This window comes from Callithrix jacchus, chromosome 8, assembly GCF_049354715.1.
Source record: "Callithrix jacchus isolate 240 chromosome 8, calJac240_pri, whole genome shotgun sequence".
NCBI classification, from domain to species: Eukaryota; Metazoa; Chordata; class Mammalia; order Primates; family Cebidae; genus Callithrix; species Callithrix jacchus.
In genome coordinates, this window is record NC_133509.1 from 81,707,703 (window position 1) to 81,724,258 (window position 16,556).

Consider the following 16,556-nt stretch of genomic DNA (forward strand, 5'->3'; position numbering starts at 1 on the left):
AGGAAAAGCAGGAGGAAAGCAGGTATCTGAATGTGGAAAGCAGATTACAAATGCTGCTTTATCTCCCACTTCTCAGTCACCTGAACAACTAAACGAGATTCCGCAGAGCATCTGACAAATAGATCATGTGTAATTTCAAGCCCTTTCTTAACTATGTAACACTGTCCTGCACTGAAAGAAAAGGGGAAAGAAAGAAGAAAAACAACATCTTCTCACTTGTTACTTATGTCTAAATTTCTTTAAGAAAAGTAATTACCTTACAACATAAGAGACTTACATAAAATGCAAATTCTTGTGAAAACTTAATGAAATGATTAAAAAAAAAAAAACCTGGGCAAAAGACCAAACTAAACGTAGGGCCTTTGCTTTGATTTTGTGGAGAAAGAAGCAAGGAGACCAAAAATTTAAAATATTATTGTCAAGAGCAAACTGTAGGAAAACGAGACTATCAACAAATCAACAAACACTTCGCAGGTAGCAAAGCATTGTCCAGGGTTGGTACTGATTACTTTTAACAGAATTGGACCATAAGCAGAATATACCTAGAGATTTTTGTTCATTTGGAGACCAATTCATAATGCTCTGTTTGTATGATGTGTATTTTAAAAAAATAAAATAATAGCTGTATTCACATGTAGGTAAAATTAACAGACATAAGTTAAAAAATATACAGCATGACCCTATTTTAATAAAAATATAAAATGCATGTATATATTTATATATAAAGATAAAGAACATATACATGAAGACACTAGCAGTTACCAATGTGTATTGTCTTGTTAATGTTGTTCCTAAGTGTTCTATAATGGATATATATCATAAACGTTATCAAAGTTTCTAGAGAAGATTCTAACTTCAGAAATGTTTTAAGGGAGCTATCGTTATCTTATAGCAGTTTCATTCTCAACTAAACAGAACTCTGTGGTTTTTGAGAAAACCATAGACTTGTGGGACGAAAGAAATCCACACTAGGCTTAATGATAGTTTTCTAGAAAATTTACTTACAGTATACATCCACTCTGATGGACTTTATCGCTGGGGACCCCAGGCCATTCTCTGCTTTACAGTAATACCGGCCTCCTTGGTGTCGTTGAATATTTGTAATCCTCAAAGTCTCATTGAAGACACTTGAGTCTTGGAATCTGTCAGAGGCACTTCCTGCTGTTTTGGTCCACCTGATCTGAGCAAGCATCAACAAAGATTGTTACTTTAGGTTGGTTTTCCCACAGAGAAATCAAATAGCAATTACTCATTTGATGAGTTCACATTTAGAGCTTCTACATTGACTCTCCTATCAAACTACTGACAAAAAGTTTAAGGTTGATGGACATGATTAAATACAAAAAATGTTAAAAGTAATGTCATAATTGTACAGTGTGTGTAATTTGAAATCAATTGCATAGAATTCATCAATTGCCTAGTCAGTGTGGAGGACAATATAAATTATAGAGGGGGTTAAATATCAGTAGTACATTGAAACTATAGATTAATTTTTCTTTTCATTGGACATTTGAATTTGTTTTTCATATTTTCCAAACCTTGTAAGATAATTTTACTTATTTAGTCCAAGTAGGTTCTCATTTTATTTTTGGACATGCCTCATTCTTTTATTTGAAATTTCCTATTTGATTTGAATACTTTAGACATAACACCATAATGGCTTATTGAGATTATACGTAATTATAAACACCTGGTTGTTTAAGAGTATTTTTCTTAATGGTTTTGCTGCAATAAGCCCACAAATGATTTTCTATTTTGATAATTAGTATTCACTTTACATCAATCATTATTTTCAAAAAAATATGTAAACTTTTCAAGGAGAACATTTCTAGTAAACTGCCAAAACACTTTGTATATCTACAACATTTCATTATAAACAATACCATTCTTTTAAACACAGCTGTGTACAACAGACTTCGTTTCTTCTAGTAATAATGACTGATATTCAACTCAACTTTTGTGTATTTTAGTGTATAAAACCTGAATAAAAAGCCACATGCTCATACTGTAAAGTGATACAAAATTGAAAGTAAAAATAATTTGGTTTTATATCTCTTCATGTCCCTGCTATATATGTTAGTTTCCTTTAATTTTAAGGTTGAGAAACAGCTGATAGAAATCTTCTGGTCAAACACATGTATGTGCTGAGACATGGAAAATGAAACCAAATACTGAATCATCAAAATGGAAATCCTATAATATTGCCAATATATACCTATTTTCATACAAAGTTAATTAAAATGTATGATCTAATGGCATAAAAAGTATCTTTAAGAAGTTATCCATATAATTAAAATATCTGTATAAATATAATCATGTTTGTTTGCCCTTGTGAATGGAATCAAATGTTAAGGGATTAATTTTAAATACCAGTAAATCACAAAAAGAAATATCAAATATTTATTCAAAACCTTCTATAGATATGAAATACACAAAGAAGCAAATGGCATGATTGCTGATTTCTAGTAGTTTATAAATGCATTACTAAATGCCCATAAGAAGAGAAGGAAAATTTTATAAATTATGTCAAAAATGAAAGCATACTCATACTTTCACTTGGCAATTATCTGCTTAAAATTTACAGTACTAACATATTTGCAGAATAATGCAGAGAAATTAGCCTACTGTGTGTGTAAAACTATAATATTGGAAATGACATAAATGCTAAAAGAGAGGTGGTTATAAATTGACTCTAAAATTGTACTGAATACAGTCATTAGAAAAATTAAAATACAAAATATATTAATAAGTTTAAAAAGACAAGCAAGAAACAGAAGAGAATATTCTCATCTGTGTAAAATAGCGTATGTTTGTATTCATGTGTACATATTACTAACATGTTTATTAAAATTACACAAGGAAACATACAAAACTCTGTAAATGGGACTGGGAGTAAAAAGAGGACAGTGAAATGTGTTCTTTTCTTAAGTTTCATTTAAATTCTTATTTATACTTAATTTAGTTTACCAGGCAAATATTGTTTTTATTATAAAGAAGTTTAAAAAATGAAACACCTTTGGGAGGCCAAGGAGGGTGGATCACCTGAGGTCAGGAGTTTGAGACCAGCATGATCAACATGGAGAAACCCCATCTCTATGAAAAATACAAAATTAGCCAGGCTTGGTGGCACATGCCTGTAATCCCAGCTACATGGGAGGGTGAGGCAAGAGAATCACTTGAACCCAGGAGGCGGAGGTTGCAGTAAGCCAAGATTCTGACATTGCACTCCAGCCTGAGCAACAAGAGCGAAACTCCGTCTCAAAAAAAAAAAAAAAAAAAAAGAGAGAAAAAAATAAACAAAATTCTCCAATGAAACATAGGAAACAGAAAAGTAAACAATAGAAGTAGAAGGGAATGCACATAATCACTTAGAAAATTTTCTTCCCTTTTTATTCTCTACTTTTAAGAAATACTGAAAGAAAATATTCCTGGGTGGTAGAAAGACATAAATCTTCTCATAGGGAGAGTTTACCAAATCACATGCCTAACTGATGAGAAAAGAAAGAAACCTCCATATATACTTCGATAAGAGTTGTGGCCTCAAAGTCTACAAAGAAAATTGTTCAGGCTTCTGAGAAAAAGGAACAAACTTGTAATATCACAGGGCCCGCTCACTCCCTGATGTAACTCTGTCCTTCTTCTTAAACCCAAATTATTAATCACCACATGGCTGCCTGGGATAAAGACATTTCCCAGCCATCCACTTAGCCACATTCTTGCCAGTATGTTTCAAGCAGAAATGTCCTTATAGGGAAGCAGCACTTCATGTTTTGAATATTTTTGGCAGCTTCCATTTGAACAGTGAGCCGATTTGAAATGAAAATTAAGCACAGAGTAGTAAAATAAAAGAAATCTGAAATCCTGACACCATGGAGTTATACCTACCTAACCTAAACTATTTATAACCCTGGAGTTCTATATGAAGAAAAATAAAATTCCTGTTTACTTCTTTTTCAGGTTTTTCTCTGATAGCAAAACTGAATTCTAATTGATATTTCTGGAGTGGTATGGAGGTCAGTTTGGCTTCAGGATTCTCATCTCCAACAATGAAAGCTCAAAAACAGTGGAATAGCATCCACACTTACTGAAAAGGGTCAGGGAAAGGGATGTCTCCCAATATTCCATACCCATTCAAGAGCTCATTCATCTTTGTATGAAATAAAAATATTCAGTGATATGCAAACATTCATCAACCTTAGGGTTCAAACAGCCCCACCTAACAAAAACACTTGAAATAATAACTCCCAAGAAATGAACTGAATCTGAGGTCTGGGATTTTGAGAAGATATAGAAAAGCACACTGTGGTGAGGAGTTAATAGATATGCATTTAATGAATAAGGAGGATTTCCTTGGGTTAACATACAATTTAAGTACTAAGTAAAGTTTCTTTAAACCAAAGGACATAGAATAAGAAGATTTGTAATAACCTAGCAAAACCTAGAAGTTTGGCAGAGGAGTGTAATGCAAAGCAGAGGTAACACTGCAGGGATGGAAGGAAAGGAGAGGAAAGAAAAAAGTTACTCTGGAATCTTAAACTCTGGGATAGTTGAAAGGGGAAAATGTGTTTCCGTGGGAGAAACAGTTAGGTGTCTTGTTTCTTGTTTATACTTTTAAAAAGCATAAACGTCAATTAAAGTAACAAAAAAATCATAGTTTCATTAATAGAAGGAAAAATGAGATAAAGGAAAGAGTAGAAAAAATAGAAACGATAAAATGAGCGAAGAAATAGAGGTAAAAGAAAAATATATTATATGAAATATATCTTTAATTTTAATTTTATTTTTAATTGGCAAATATATATATATATATGCATATATATTTGAGAAATAGATAGGCCTTAAAGAAGACAAAGTAGGTTTTCTGATCCTTCTTTGTTTTTGTCTTTTCTTTGAAGTTAACCTTTGTATTCACCTCCTGTGTGAATAAATAATGAGGAAAAACAGATAAACTTAGTGCTTCTCTTAAACAGCATCAGAGTTCTTATATGCATATGGAGCACTATGACAGGACCTGCCGGCATTATTTCACACCAGAAATGACACAGGAGGGTACATCTTGGTGCAAATGCATATAAATACAAAATACTGGAGATTAATGCAATCATCATAGAGAAGTTTGATTTTGTAGCACTGCCATGACATTACTCCTGGGCCCCAAACCACCACTATCAGAATTCCATTTCTTTAAAAGTTAACAAAACGCTATTGTTCCATCCTCTGATTTTAATACCAGGACAAGATTAGAAAGCAAGAAAACTTTTCTTCCCATTTTACAGCTCCAGTTCTTCCATGACCATGAGAGTATGTGCTATTACATAGTGGGATCCATTCTGACTTGAAAGTTCTCCCTTTTTCCTTCATTTAGTATCTACTTAATACCCTCTGGTCCCCCAGATATTGTTCTATTAGAAAGCCTTCCCTCTATCATAAAGCTCTTATGTCCTGCCCGCTTTGTTGCCATGGCATTCTGAAATTCCCTCCGTGAGAGTGCTCATCACATGCTTTTGAAACAGCTGTTTACATATTGTAGGAGATAATTGGTACTGTCTGATTCCCTTAGAGCCCTTTACCCTTCCTATATGTTACCTCACTGGGTCTCTTCGTTTCTCATGAAATATGGTACTAAGAATACAGATTTAATTTGCAGTCAGAGTTAAGCCTGGGAAATCGTGGGAGTTTATTCCCTACCCCTGTGACTCTCAGTTGATGAATGATTATTGTGGGATATGAAAGCCCTTCTTCCATGCCTCCAGATGAGATAGATTCTTCAGCACAACTTACATCCCAGTTTCTTTGCAGCGTCAGGCTGATGCTAATCTTGTGAAACCACATCCTGGTCCAGCTCCTCCCTTTCCTCTCTTTCTTGCTCCGTTGTCAGTTTCTCCTAATGGCATTTCCTTAATAAATCACTTGCACAAAAATCCTCATCTCAAGCTCCATTTGTAAAGAATCAGACCTAAAACATAATAATTTGGCCTAACCAGTGGTAAGTTCACTAAGGCAAGGACTATTCTTAAACTTGGTGTCTCCGGCCCAAATAACTGAGCCTCGAACACAGTAATCATTGAAAAAATCATTGTTGCTTGAATTGATTCCTGACACTATAATTCTGCTGATACAATTATGAATTAGATAAAATCCCACTTCACAAGGCATCCAAAATAGAATGAGTTTAGTCTCTTTTGGTGGTTTTTACTTATCTTCCTGACTTCTGAAGAATTGACTGTCTTAAAGCCTTGTGATTTTCTATGTACATTCACTTCCTCAGTCACTTCCTGGAGTCCTTTAAATATCATTTATGTAATGATGACTCCTAAATTACTCTCCTTGACGCCCAGACTTCTAGTCACCAAGTACCTGTTCTCTTATCTCCCACATAACATATTCAAAATGAACTCTTGATCTCCCCTGCAAACCAACTTTCCCAGTCTTTCCCATCTTGATCACTGGAAACTCCATCCTTCCAGTTATTGAGACCAAAATTTTACAGTCTCCCTTGATGAAAAGAGAATGTTAATAAAACCACAACATACTAGTATTAATCTTAGTTATTAAAAAAAACTATACTATATACTGGATCTATGATAGACTTTAAAACATGTTTTATAACTTGAAAAGTAATAAAACAGTCATTTACTAAATTTTCCTGTTTGTCAAAGATCCCCAAGACCCCACCCAGGTTCAACGATTTACAAAGGATTTTGTGGGACTCATTATACAGTCTCTGACTGATAGTTTCACTTATGATTTTTTTTTTACTTAATGATTTTTCTACTTGATTTTTGATTTTATGATGGTGTGAAAGCAATACACATTCAGTAGAAACTATGCTTCAAATTTTGATCTTTTCAATAAATTACAGGAGATATTCAACACTTCATTTAAAAATAGGCTTTGTGTTGGGTGGTTTTGCCCAGTTGTATGATAATATTACTGTTCTGAGCATGTTTAGGTAGCATATAAAGGTAGGCTAAGCTAAGCTGTGATGTTCAGTAGGTTAGGTAAATTAAATGCATTTTTTCTACTTAAAATGGGTTTATTGGGATGTAACCTTAATGTACATCAAAAAGCATATGTATAGTCATACTCGTGACTACGATATATTGCAGTAAAAGAAGGCAAAGCACAATTAGCAAAAGGAAAAGGTGTATTGGTTGAAGTTTGGTGAAGAAAGGACACAAGCTCCGTAGTCCTCTCCCAATGAAGTCACACAGGATATATTTAATGTTGAATTATGACAACTCTTGTGAAGTGCTATCTACCGGGGAAGTTATTAGAGACTCGGTGCCCAGGATTTTTGCCGGGGGCTGGCCACTTAGGCACCCTCTGCCCAATATATATCAAAATTCCAAAAGTAAAGCAAATTTCTGGCATAAACTATATTGTCTTTCAGAAAAAAAAAATAGACATAGTGAAACACTCATCAGTTGGAGAACAGTGGGACCTCTCTTGAAATCCAAACTCACAGATTCCAGCTAAAGGCCAACCTTGCAAGCAGGCATGGTATTTTGAAGCTTGCTAGATTAACTTTTCTCTTTCTTTACATACATGTATACCATGTAAGCAGAAGTGTCACGTGGGAATTCTGAAGAAACTCCTTAAAAGGGGCTTATCTTTCTAGCTTTTCTTCGTTGCCTGAAACTCAAATGTGATACCTGGAAATCCAGGATCCAATTTAAGTTGTGGGACAACCTCAAGATAAAAGTCACGTGCTAAGAATGGGTCCCTGATGAGGCCATGAAGCCACTATACCATCTCAGTAATCCCTATTAACAGACCTTTTTTTTCTGTGAGATAGGATTGATGTCTACCTTGTTGGCACTATTATTTCTGAATTCAGTAATTAGCAGCCAAACAATTTATAATGAAAACATCAATTAATAAAAATGTAACAAATACATTTTTTAAATGTGAAGGTCCTATAAATAAAAGATCTGCTCTGTTTATCAAATGCAAAACAATGCAAATAATACCCTTGAAGAACCAACTAAAGGTATCTAAACAAATAAAGGAAACTGCATTCATTAGAAATGCAGTATTTAAAAATCTAAAAATAATTGAGAAGCAGCTAGTGAGAGAAAGAACTATTCGCTTAAAAACAATTAAACTGGGCCTTTAATAGCCTAAAACAGAAAATCACAATATAATCATCAATATGTCATTTTTATGGAGGTAAAGATGCCATAATGACATACGGTATATTCCAAGCCCTTTTTTTTTTTATAACGAGAGTTAATAAGTACAGGAGGCTATTCCAGTTGGCTGTAATATTTCTTTCATAACTTCAGAAGGTTTCCCTGATCTAACTTGAGCACTTTTACACTTAATAATCAATATTGATTTATCATAAATTTTACAAATATAAGATTTTTTTAAGTGTGGCTGTGTAACAGCATTTCCATCTTTTCCTTCTGAGTTTCTTATGGGAATTTTTTTCACCATTATTCTCAATCTTGTTGAAAATGAAGCAGGAATTCCTTTAATGATTTTTTATAATAGAATATAATCTAAATTAACAGCATTGCAGACACTGCAGAGTATTAGAAATGTAATAAAAAGTAAATTGCTCTGTTCCACCGTGCTCTACTACAGCCTAATTTACATCTATTCATAATGTAACCAAATGAACTCCTGCCATTTAAGGGATTAAACACCAGTACAATTATACACTAGCATAATTATAGAAAAATGGGATGCTTCCAAGGCATGTAGGTTTGACAGAGATGTTTGTAATTACAGTATTCATGCATTCTCCTGGGAGCTAAATTTAGCCAGACTACACCAAATACATAATACAGTGCAATTCTAATACTGTTTTCTAATAATTCATCTAAAATTCCCCTCAAAAAAGTTACATTAAAATGGCTTAAGGGATATCATAGAGTGAATAATCTGCCCCTGTGCATTTTTCCAGGCACCTGAAACTGGAAAGAGAAAATTAACACCTCCAATTCCTTTGGGTACATTTTCAATCTTACGGACACATTTTTACCTCACATTTTGCCACTAAAATATTTAGCAACTTTTAGAAAAATAAGAATCAGAACAACAACAAATTTTATGGCTACCTTGCAAAACTTGGAGATGTAAATGACCTTTACATCTAAATGTCAGTTTACAATTTAAAGTCATTCAACATCCAGGTGATTAAAAGCTATCAATAAGATATACAAAACTAAAATGAGGCATAAGAAATAACATATATTAAAGAGGACCATTTTTAAATGTTCATGTAAGTATCCCAATTTTAGTATCAATGAATCAGAGAGCATTAACAGTACACTATTCCTACATACATTTGAAATATTTTGACCTACTAGATTAATGTCAGGGTTAAATATTGCAAGAATTATATTTAACCTCTTTGGATTCTGAATAAAGCTTAAAAAGAGAAGAAATGTGGACTAATTTTGTGCTGGATTTTCTACTGGGCTCTTTTGAATTGTTGTCTTCATGTAAAACCCACTAGCAAATACATTGCAGTCTTCAATTTGCAGATTCAGAAATATTAACTAACTTTCCTAGTACTGCAGAATTAGTAAATAGAGGTTCCAGGATTCCAATACGCATCTGTATGACTATTTTTCTACTGAAAGTCACACATATTTATTAAGGACTTACTCTGGCAAATTATTAGTGTACCTCATTTAATCCTCATAAGAATCACATCAAGTAGGAGCTCCTCACTTTACAGATGAGGAAACTGGTGTTTCAAATAAGAAAATGATTTTCCCAGATCCCACAAGTAGTATATGAGCAAGCTATGATGGAAGTCCCATGCCATCTGAGTCTGAAGTCTATGCTCAATCTCACTTTGATGTTAAGAAACATTGACTCCAGTAGCTTTAATTTAGGTAGAACAGGAAACCTTTCTCCAAGAACACATGAAAATGGCAGGTTGCTATAACTCTTGGTAAAGTGAGCACATCCATTATTAAATTTTACTCACCCATTGTAAAGTTTCCTGTACATATTTATATTTCTACCAGAGTTTTTTTCCTAATTGAAATGGCAATGAAGAATAAAACACAAAATTATCCTATAATAACATTACCTGGGTTTCATGGAACATAAAAAAAATAGAAGAGGAAAATAATTTGAGCCTGCATGTTGGAAAAAAAAAAGGGGGGGGAGCAGATAGAGAATTCAAAAGTGAAAAAAAAAAAAGTCTATCTGAGAACCTTCTTAAAATAACGTGTTTTCCACAAACAGCAAGGAAATGATAGGATATAATCATCAACATATTGGCAGATTCCATACATATGTCTTGAGTAGTAAGTTAGATATTTTGACTTTTGTTCAAAAATGGTAAGATCAAATGGGTTATGGGGATAGATGAATAGGAAAGTTCTCCCATGACTGCCCCATATGACCAGAGGATACAGTTTATTGAACACTCACTATCTTTTTTAATTTTTGACTAGAGAGACTTATTTACTTCCTGCAATTCAGGGGCCAGAAAGCTAAAATCTACTTCACCAGACTCCCTCAGTTTAAGCTTGCAGACAGAGTTTGGGTTACATCAATAACAATTCAGAATCAGATTAAGTGGGAAGAGACATGCTTTGTAAAGAATCAGTTTTTGTGGGTGCAAATCACAGTATACATGGTGAAGAAACAGGTCCAGCTCATGCCTGTAATCCCAGCACTTTGGGAGGCCGAGGCGGGCAGATCACCAGGTCAAAAGATCGAGACCATCCTGGCCATGGTGAAACCCCGTCTCTACTAAAAATACAAAAATTAGCTGGGCATGGTGGTGCGCGCCTGTGGTCCCAGCTACTCGGGAGGCTGAGGCGGAAGAATCTCTTGAACCCAGGCGGAGGTTGCAGTGAGCTGAGATTGCGCCACTGCACTCCAGCCTGGCGACAGAGTAAGACTCCGTCTCAAAAAAAAAAGGAAACAGGTCCAATAGTTCTAGGGCAGGATTCTCCATCCTTTGTTCATAATTAAGGTCCATTTTTCTTGAACTATTAGTAGGGAGAATTACTTTTGATTCTAATTGGAGAAGCAGTTCTTTTGGTGGGCAATTGGTGTGATATTATTCTGTATGTTATTCTTGCAGGCATAGCCTTAGGTTTCTCTGCAGAATTTACATTATGCTTTGTTAGGAATTAATTACCTAGCCTCATCCATTAATGCTGAAACAAGCTAAATGAATGTTATTATCTGCAATTGAACTCTGACTGATAAACCTTTTCTCCCCTTTGCTCTCCCCTGCCATCAATGAGGTTTACCCCTAAAGCCAGGCCAAGGAAAGTAAGATGTAAAGTCAATACTAGTATGCCACCTCTACAGCCCCCACTCTCCAAAAGTATGGTCTCTCCAGGGAATTACCTATGGTACTTATGGATGAAAACCGCAGCTTTATTTCAAAACTATAAATAAACACCCATAAAATCTAACTGCCCAGTGAAATTTATACAATGACAGATACTCTTAGCTGCCTAAGTATTATCTGTATATCCATGAGTTTAAATGATGGTTTTCAATTCTATAATTTTAATGAGAGAAAGAGGAATGATGGAAAACAGAGAGGCATTGGTAACTAAAGAGAGAAGTGGCACCATCAACAGAGTGTGAATAATCAGAAATTAGGTTCTGCTAAATAAAAACATCGTTAGTTTCTGCTCAATAAAAACATCACTTGGTACTACTTGAAACATGCAGAAGCTACTACTCTCTGTAATTCATAAAGACCTCAGTGTGTCTTTAACTGAAAGGAAGCACTATTATAAAAGAGTTTCACACTCAGTATTTAAATTATCAGTGTAGTTACATTTTAATAAACAACTCTGTAAAGCTTAAAGCTACATTTGCTGTTTGATAGTAAATTATGTCACAAGTTCATCCCATCCATGTAAAGATAACACCAATATCTGCAAAAACCCATGAATACTTAGTTTCATCCTGACATAAATGAAGATATATTTCACAATACTTACAATCATTAGACCTTATAACTATGAGAGAACTGCATATAAAATACTAAATTCTATGTTAGGTAAAATATAAACAAAATTCTTATTGCAAAGCTGACAAAATGTCAAAATTACAGTATGTATGATAAAGATTTGTTCATCTCTCCTTATACACTTAGTTTTTAAGCCAGCAAGAATGTGAACATATACTCAATTTGCATCAGTGTACTGTCCTTAATTCCCAAAAAAGTCCAACTTTGTACTTTAACCTTGGTTGTCACTTTCTTAAGGATATCTCATTGCTCTGAATATGCTTCATGTGATATACAGTATGAGGAAGGTGGGTCATTAAAGCAAGATGGCAGAGGAAAAAAAAATGAGGAATTACTGGTCCCAAAATACAAAGAAAAAGATACTGCTATAGAACATGTTATGCAAAGGGCAGGACAATGACATTTTGTTAAAGTTTATAAAAGAAATCATGTTATATGGTTAACTAAAAGGCAGAGTACTGACCTAATAGTCTATTAGACTGTTTTAATTCAAACCTACATTTAGACATTTCTGAGAACATTTCACTCCCACCACAAGGATTAGGGAGAGAGAACTCAAAGCTTTAAGACTTGTGAATTAGAGCCCCTACTAATGGATCTCTCTATTAGCCCCACAACTTGTATTCAGGTCCTCTAATAAAATAGATGACACAATTGAAACTCTTTAGCCTGTTTCTTGCCTCCTAAACTATTAAGGGTAACCCTTAAAATGCTGTCATCTACCTGGCCAGTTCAAATTAAAACCAACAAAATACCTTTTTAAAATATTTCTTTTTCTCGTCGATAAACTTATTTTTTACATTCAGATAATAAAAACCAAAATCATATAGCAATAAAAATAGCCAGAAACAGTAACTTAATATTGTCCCAATAATATATGTATGCCCATATATGATATAAATACTTACATCATTAAATTATGAATAGTAAATATAAATATTTGCATTATATATTATATAAATGCATATGTGTAGATATCTGTGAAAAACCTATAATCATGAGTCATCTAGTATAATAATAAAGCCTCTAGTATATAAAATACCATGAGGTAAATTATAGATGCCATTCATCTATTAATTAAGGTTTGGACATATCTGAAATTTTGGTTTATCATAGCAATTTTCATATATTGTTTTCCTTATGTAAACAAAATGATAACAACCTAGGTCTCAGTATTCTGAATGCACATCTACCAATGCCTCTTCTATCCCTGATGTCCATGAAGCCCAAAGATATTAAATATGTGCAAATATCAACACCTCTGGCAAGAGTACATGTTCAAAATACAACGCCAAGAGAAAATAAGTGTATATTGAACACATCAGGCAATAGGAAATGACACACAATCCAAGATGCTACTGTGGCACTTCATGAAAAGGATTTTTGCCTCACCCAATACATTTATATATCCACTATTTTAGGTAAGAGTCGCACCGCAACTCTCATTGCAAAATGAATACAATACACATAAGACTTCTAATAAATAGCAAATGCTAGAGTCCATGGAAAGGCATTGTATTATAGAAATGTATTTTTATTCTTCCCCAATATTCTTTGATGGAAGTATTAATTTTGTCACTTCAGTCAATTACTGTATATTTACCAAGTTGGCTTAATTGTCTTTAATTAAGAAATTAGGGTTTATATGTTAACACTTTGAATATGTAATTATGATATCTAACTACATAATTATAGAGTATATTGAAATGATCAAAATCTTTATTATCTTATTGATTTTAAAAGAGTGCAGGATATTTGTTAAGGATCTCAAGCATCACTTACAATATTGTCTTCCAAATTGCTTACTTTCCAAAGTTAACAAGACTTGAAAGACAAATGAAGAGAAGACAATGACAGAAGTCAAGTATCCTACTGGGCCATGAAACAGTTTTTGCTTATCACATCCTAAACATATCAAAATGACTATTAGTAATAGCTCATGATTCTTTGGTTCAATCAATTTATTAATTTAGAATACATTTATTACTTAAAAGTTTTGACTAAGAAGAAATTTTTCTTAGTCTTGGAATTATGACCGAAAACAGTTTTGATGTCTTTTGAAAGAGGAGGTTTTATTGTTTTCACTTTTTTAGAAACTCATCTTCAAAAGAATAATGTGAACAACTAATAGCAATTCAGACAGTGTAGGCAGAGGGGATCTTATAAACCTTTCTGTTCCTCACAATCTTTGCTAAATGAGTAGATTAGTAACAGTTATCTTAGCCTGAATCTTTTAAAAAGACCAGAGCTTGAACAAGGATTAGAGTACTGACATTTTCTTGGAGAGGTGCAAGCTCAGGAAATGATGAGGGAAGAAAAGGGGATGGACAATCTTGTGGCAAGGAAAAACGTGAGGAAATGCAAAGAATGTGTTGTTCATGATATACCTTTCTTCTGCATGCAAGATTATCTGGTCTGCAAAGGCTAATATACTTCCATTGCCATTGCCTGAGCGAGAAATTAATAATAATAAATTATCTGTCTCATCCCTTCCTGTTCCTGTTTCCCACATATCTAGATCACGCCAAGATGAACTAACTTTCCCACATGGCTGAGCTTCATTAGCTGACCTGAGCGGCTGCTCAGGAAGCCATATCTGAAAGCTGAAACTGGCCATGAGAATTGAACACTTTACCAATGTCCATGCCTGGGTCCAAGGGTCAAGAAGTGCAGAGTCAAAGGTATGGTTAGAGAAAATGGGTTATAAAGGAAGAAACACTGTAGGGAGGCAAGAATGTTGTTACAAGATCTTTTCCAAGACCAAAGCTGAAGGATACAATTAACCCTGGTAGGAAATGTGCAGGAGCAGTGTTTGAGGAAAGTCCTAAGAGGTAACAAGGATAAAGGAGATCGAGATTCTCATGCTATTTCAGGGATAAAGAAATGCTAAGTCGGCTTTCTTCCAATGGCCTTTTTAAAAACAGAACAAAACAAAAAACCCAAAACCTGTTTTTGCTAGTGATGTCTTCTCAAATGCCTCCCTAGTTTCTGGGCAAAGATAGATGAAGCAATGATAGCATCCCATAAGTGATTGATAAATAAATAAAGAGCCATTTCAGTGCCTTCTGGGAGCAGATAAAAGGATATTGTGTCTTTATACATTAGCACAATATTCAAGTACCCAATAATAACTAGTTTGAAAATGTACAAAATAAGTTGACACAAAATATCGGCTTTTCGATTTTGGAAAAGTTTATTTTCAAGAAGTTTTTCCTGAGCTGGGCCATAAAATATAAAGAAGAGTCTCCATGAAAATGCACTTTAAACTTTGCTTGCAAAATAAGCCAAGCTGTTAGAAACTTTGTCAGGCACCAATTTAATATCTCCCTCTGACCCAGTTCTTAGAAATGTGTTATCAAGTTACCTATTAATATAACTTACTAGTGCAAATACCCTGAATATGGAGTACTTATAATATTCAGGTTCCTATAAAAATAGCTATTGCCTCCCCTAGAGTAGAGCAAGTTTTCCCTTTCCCACAACCTAAATCTAATTTCGACAGGCTTATTATTAATTCAGAATGCTAGAAAATCTAGTGCATTAAAAAGGAAAGCCTTGCAAAGGAAAAACAGTCATTCATTTCTTAGGCATGAACCAAGAAGGTAAGGCCCTAAAATCTAAAACACCTTAGTGCTCTGATTAAAAACAAAAAAATTAAAATCACATTAAGCAAATTGGAGAACTCTACCTTCTAACACAATCAAATGATTTGCAACACTTATGGGCTTCATTTCACACCCAGGTCTCCCAGGCCTTCCCCTTAATGCCAGCTTTTCTTTATACCTTGGAATTCACCTGAGACAATGTAGTAAAAATGATTCTAAATAATGAGTAGGACTTGTAAACATGGTTTTACAGGTAAAAATGATGGCATATTTCTCCCCAGTCATTCAAATGGGGCAAAATGGAAACAAGAATCAAGATACTACTTTTGGAATGATCACAGATTATCACTTAGCAGCACAAAAATATTAGAAATAAAATATTGGTTATACTGATGTATCCGTTCATAATGAATATCGAACTTTACTGTCAGAAAGTAGCAAATTAAAACTCCATATCCATGTATATGGTGTGCACCATTCACTAGTTTCTCATATCAAAATTGTTGAATCATCTTAGATTGCTCTTATTCTCTCACCTCCATATCCAGTCCCTCAGCAAAATTCTCCACTCAAAATATATTTGACCTACTTTCTTCTACTACCTCTGAATACTCTTCTGTTTGCCCATGTCACCATCATCTCTCCCTGGATGCAAGGTCCAGCTTCCATTCTTGACCCCTCTAATCTATGTCCCAAATTGCAACCAGAGTGACCCTCTTAAAACAAGTCACATTCTAAATGTTTAAACCCTCTTTTGGCTTCCTATTGCCCAGAAAATGGATCTCATTCCTGTTCATTAGGCCGTATATCCATCTTCATGACTTGTCACTCACCCCTAGTCACTGAACTCAACGCACACCTACCTTCCTGAAAAACACCAAGAGTCCTCCTGCTTCAGAGCCTGTACCCTTTGCTGTCCCCCTTCTTTTCTCACAAGCCTCTGCCCAAATGTCATTTCATCAGAGTAGGCTTCCTTGACC

General features: G+C 34.3%; 1 protein-coding gene across 4 annotated transcripts in view; it reads right to left on the bottom strand.

Moving 5' to 3' along the window:
* MDGA2 (MAM domain containing glycosylphosphatidylinositol anchor 2) overlaps positions 1-16,556 on the bottom strand; it is an 871,115-nt gene that overhangs the window by 401,826 nt on the left and 452,733 nt on the right. For 3 of the 4 annotated variants that reach the window (XM_078334840.1, XM_078334839.1, XM_017977077.4), the window contains exon 3: positions 1,006-1,180. In XM_078334840.1, coding sequence (XP_078190966.1) covers positions 1,006-1,180 — 175 coding nt within the window. The remainder of the gene's footprint in view (positions 1-1,005; positions 1,181-16,556) is intronic. The other variant, XM_078334842.1, reaches the window with a different exon arrangement.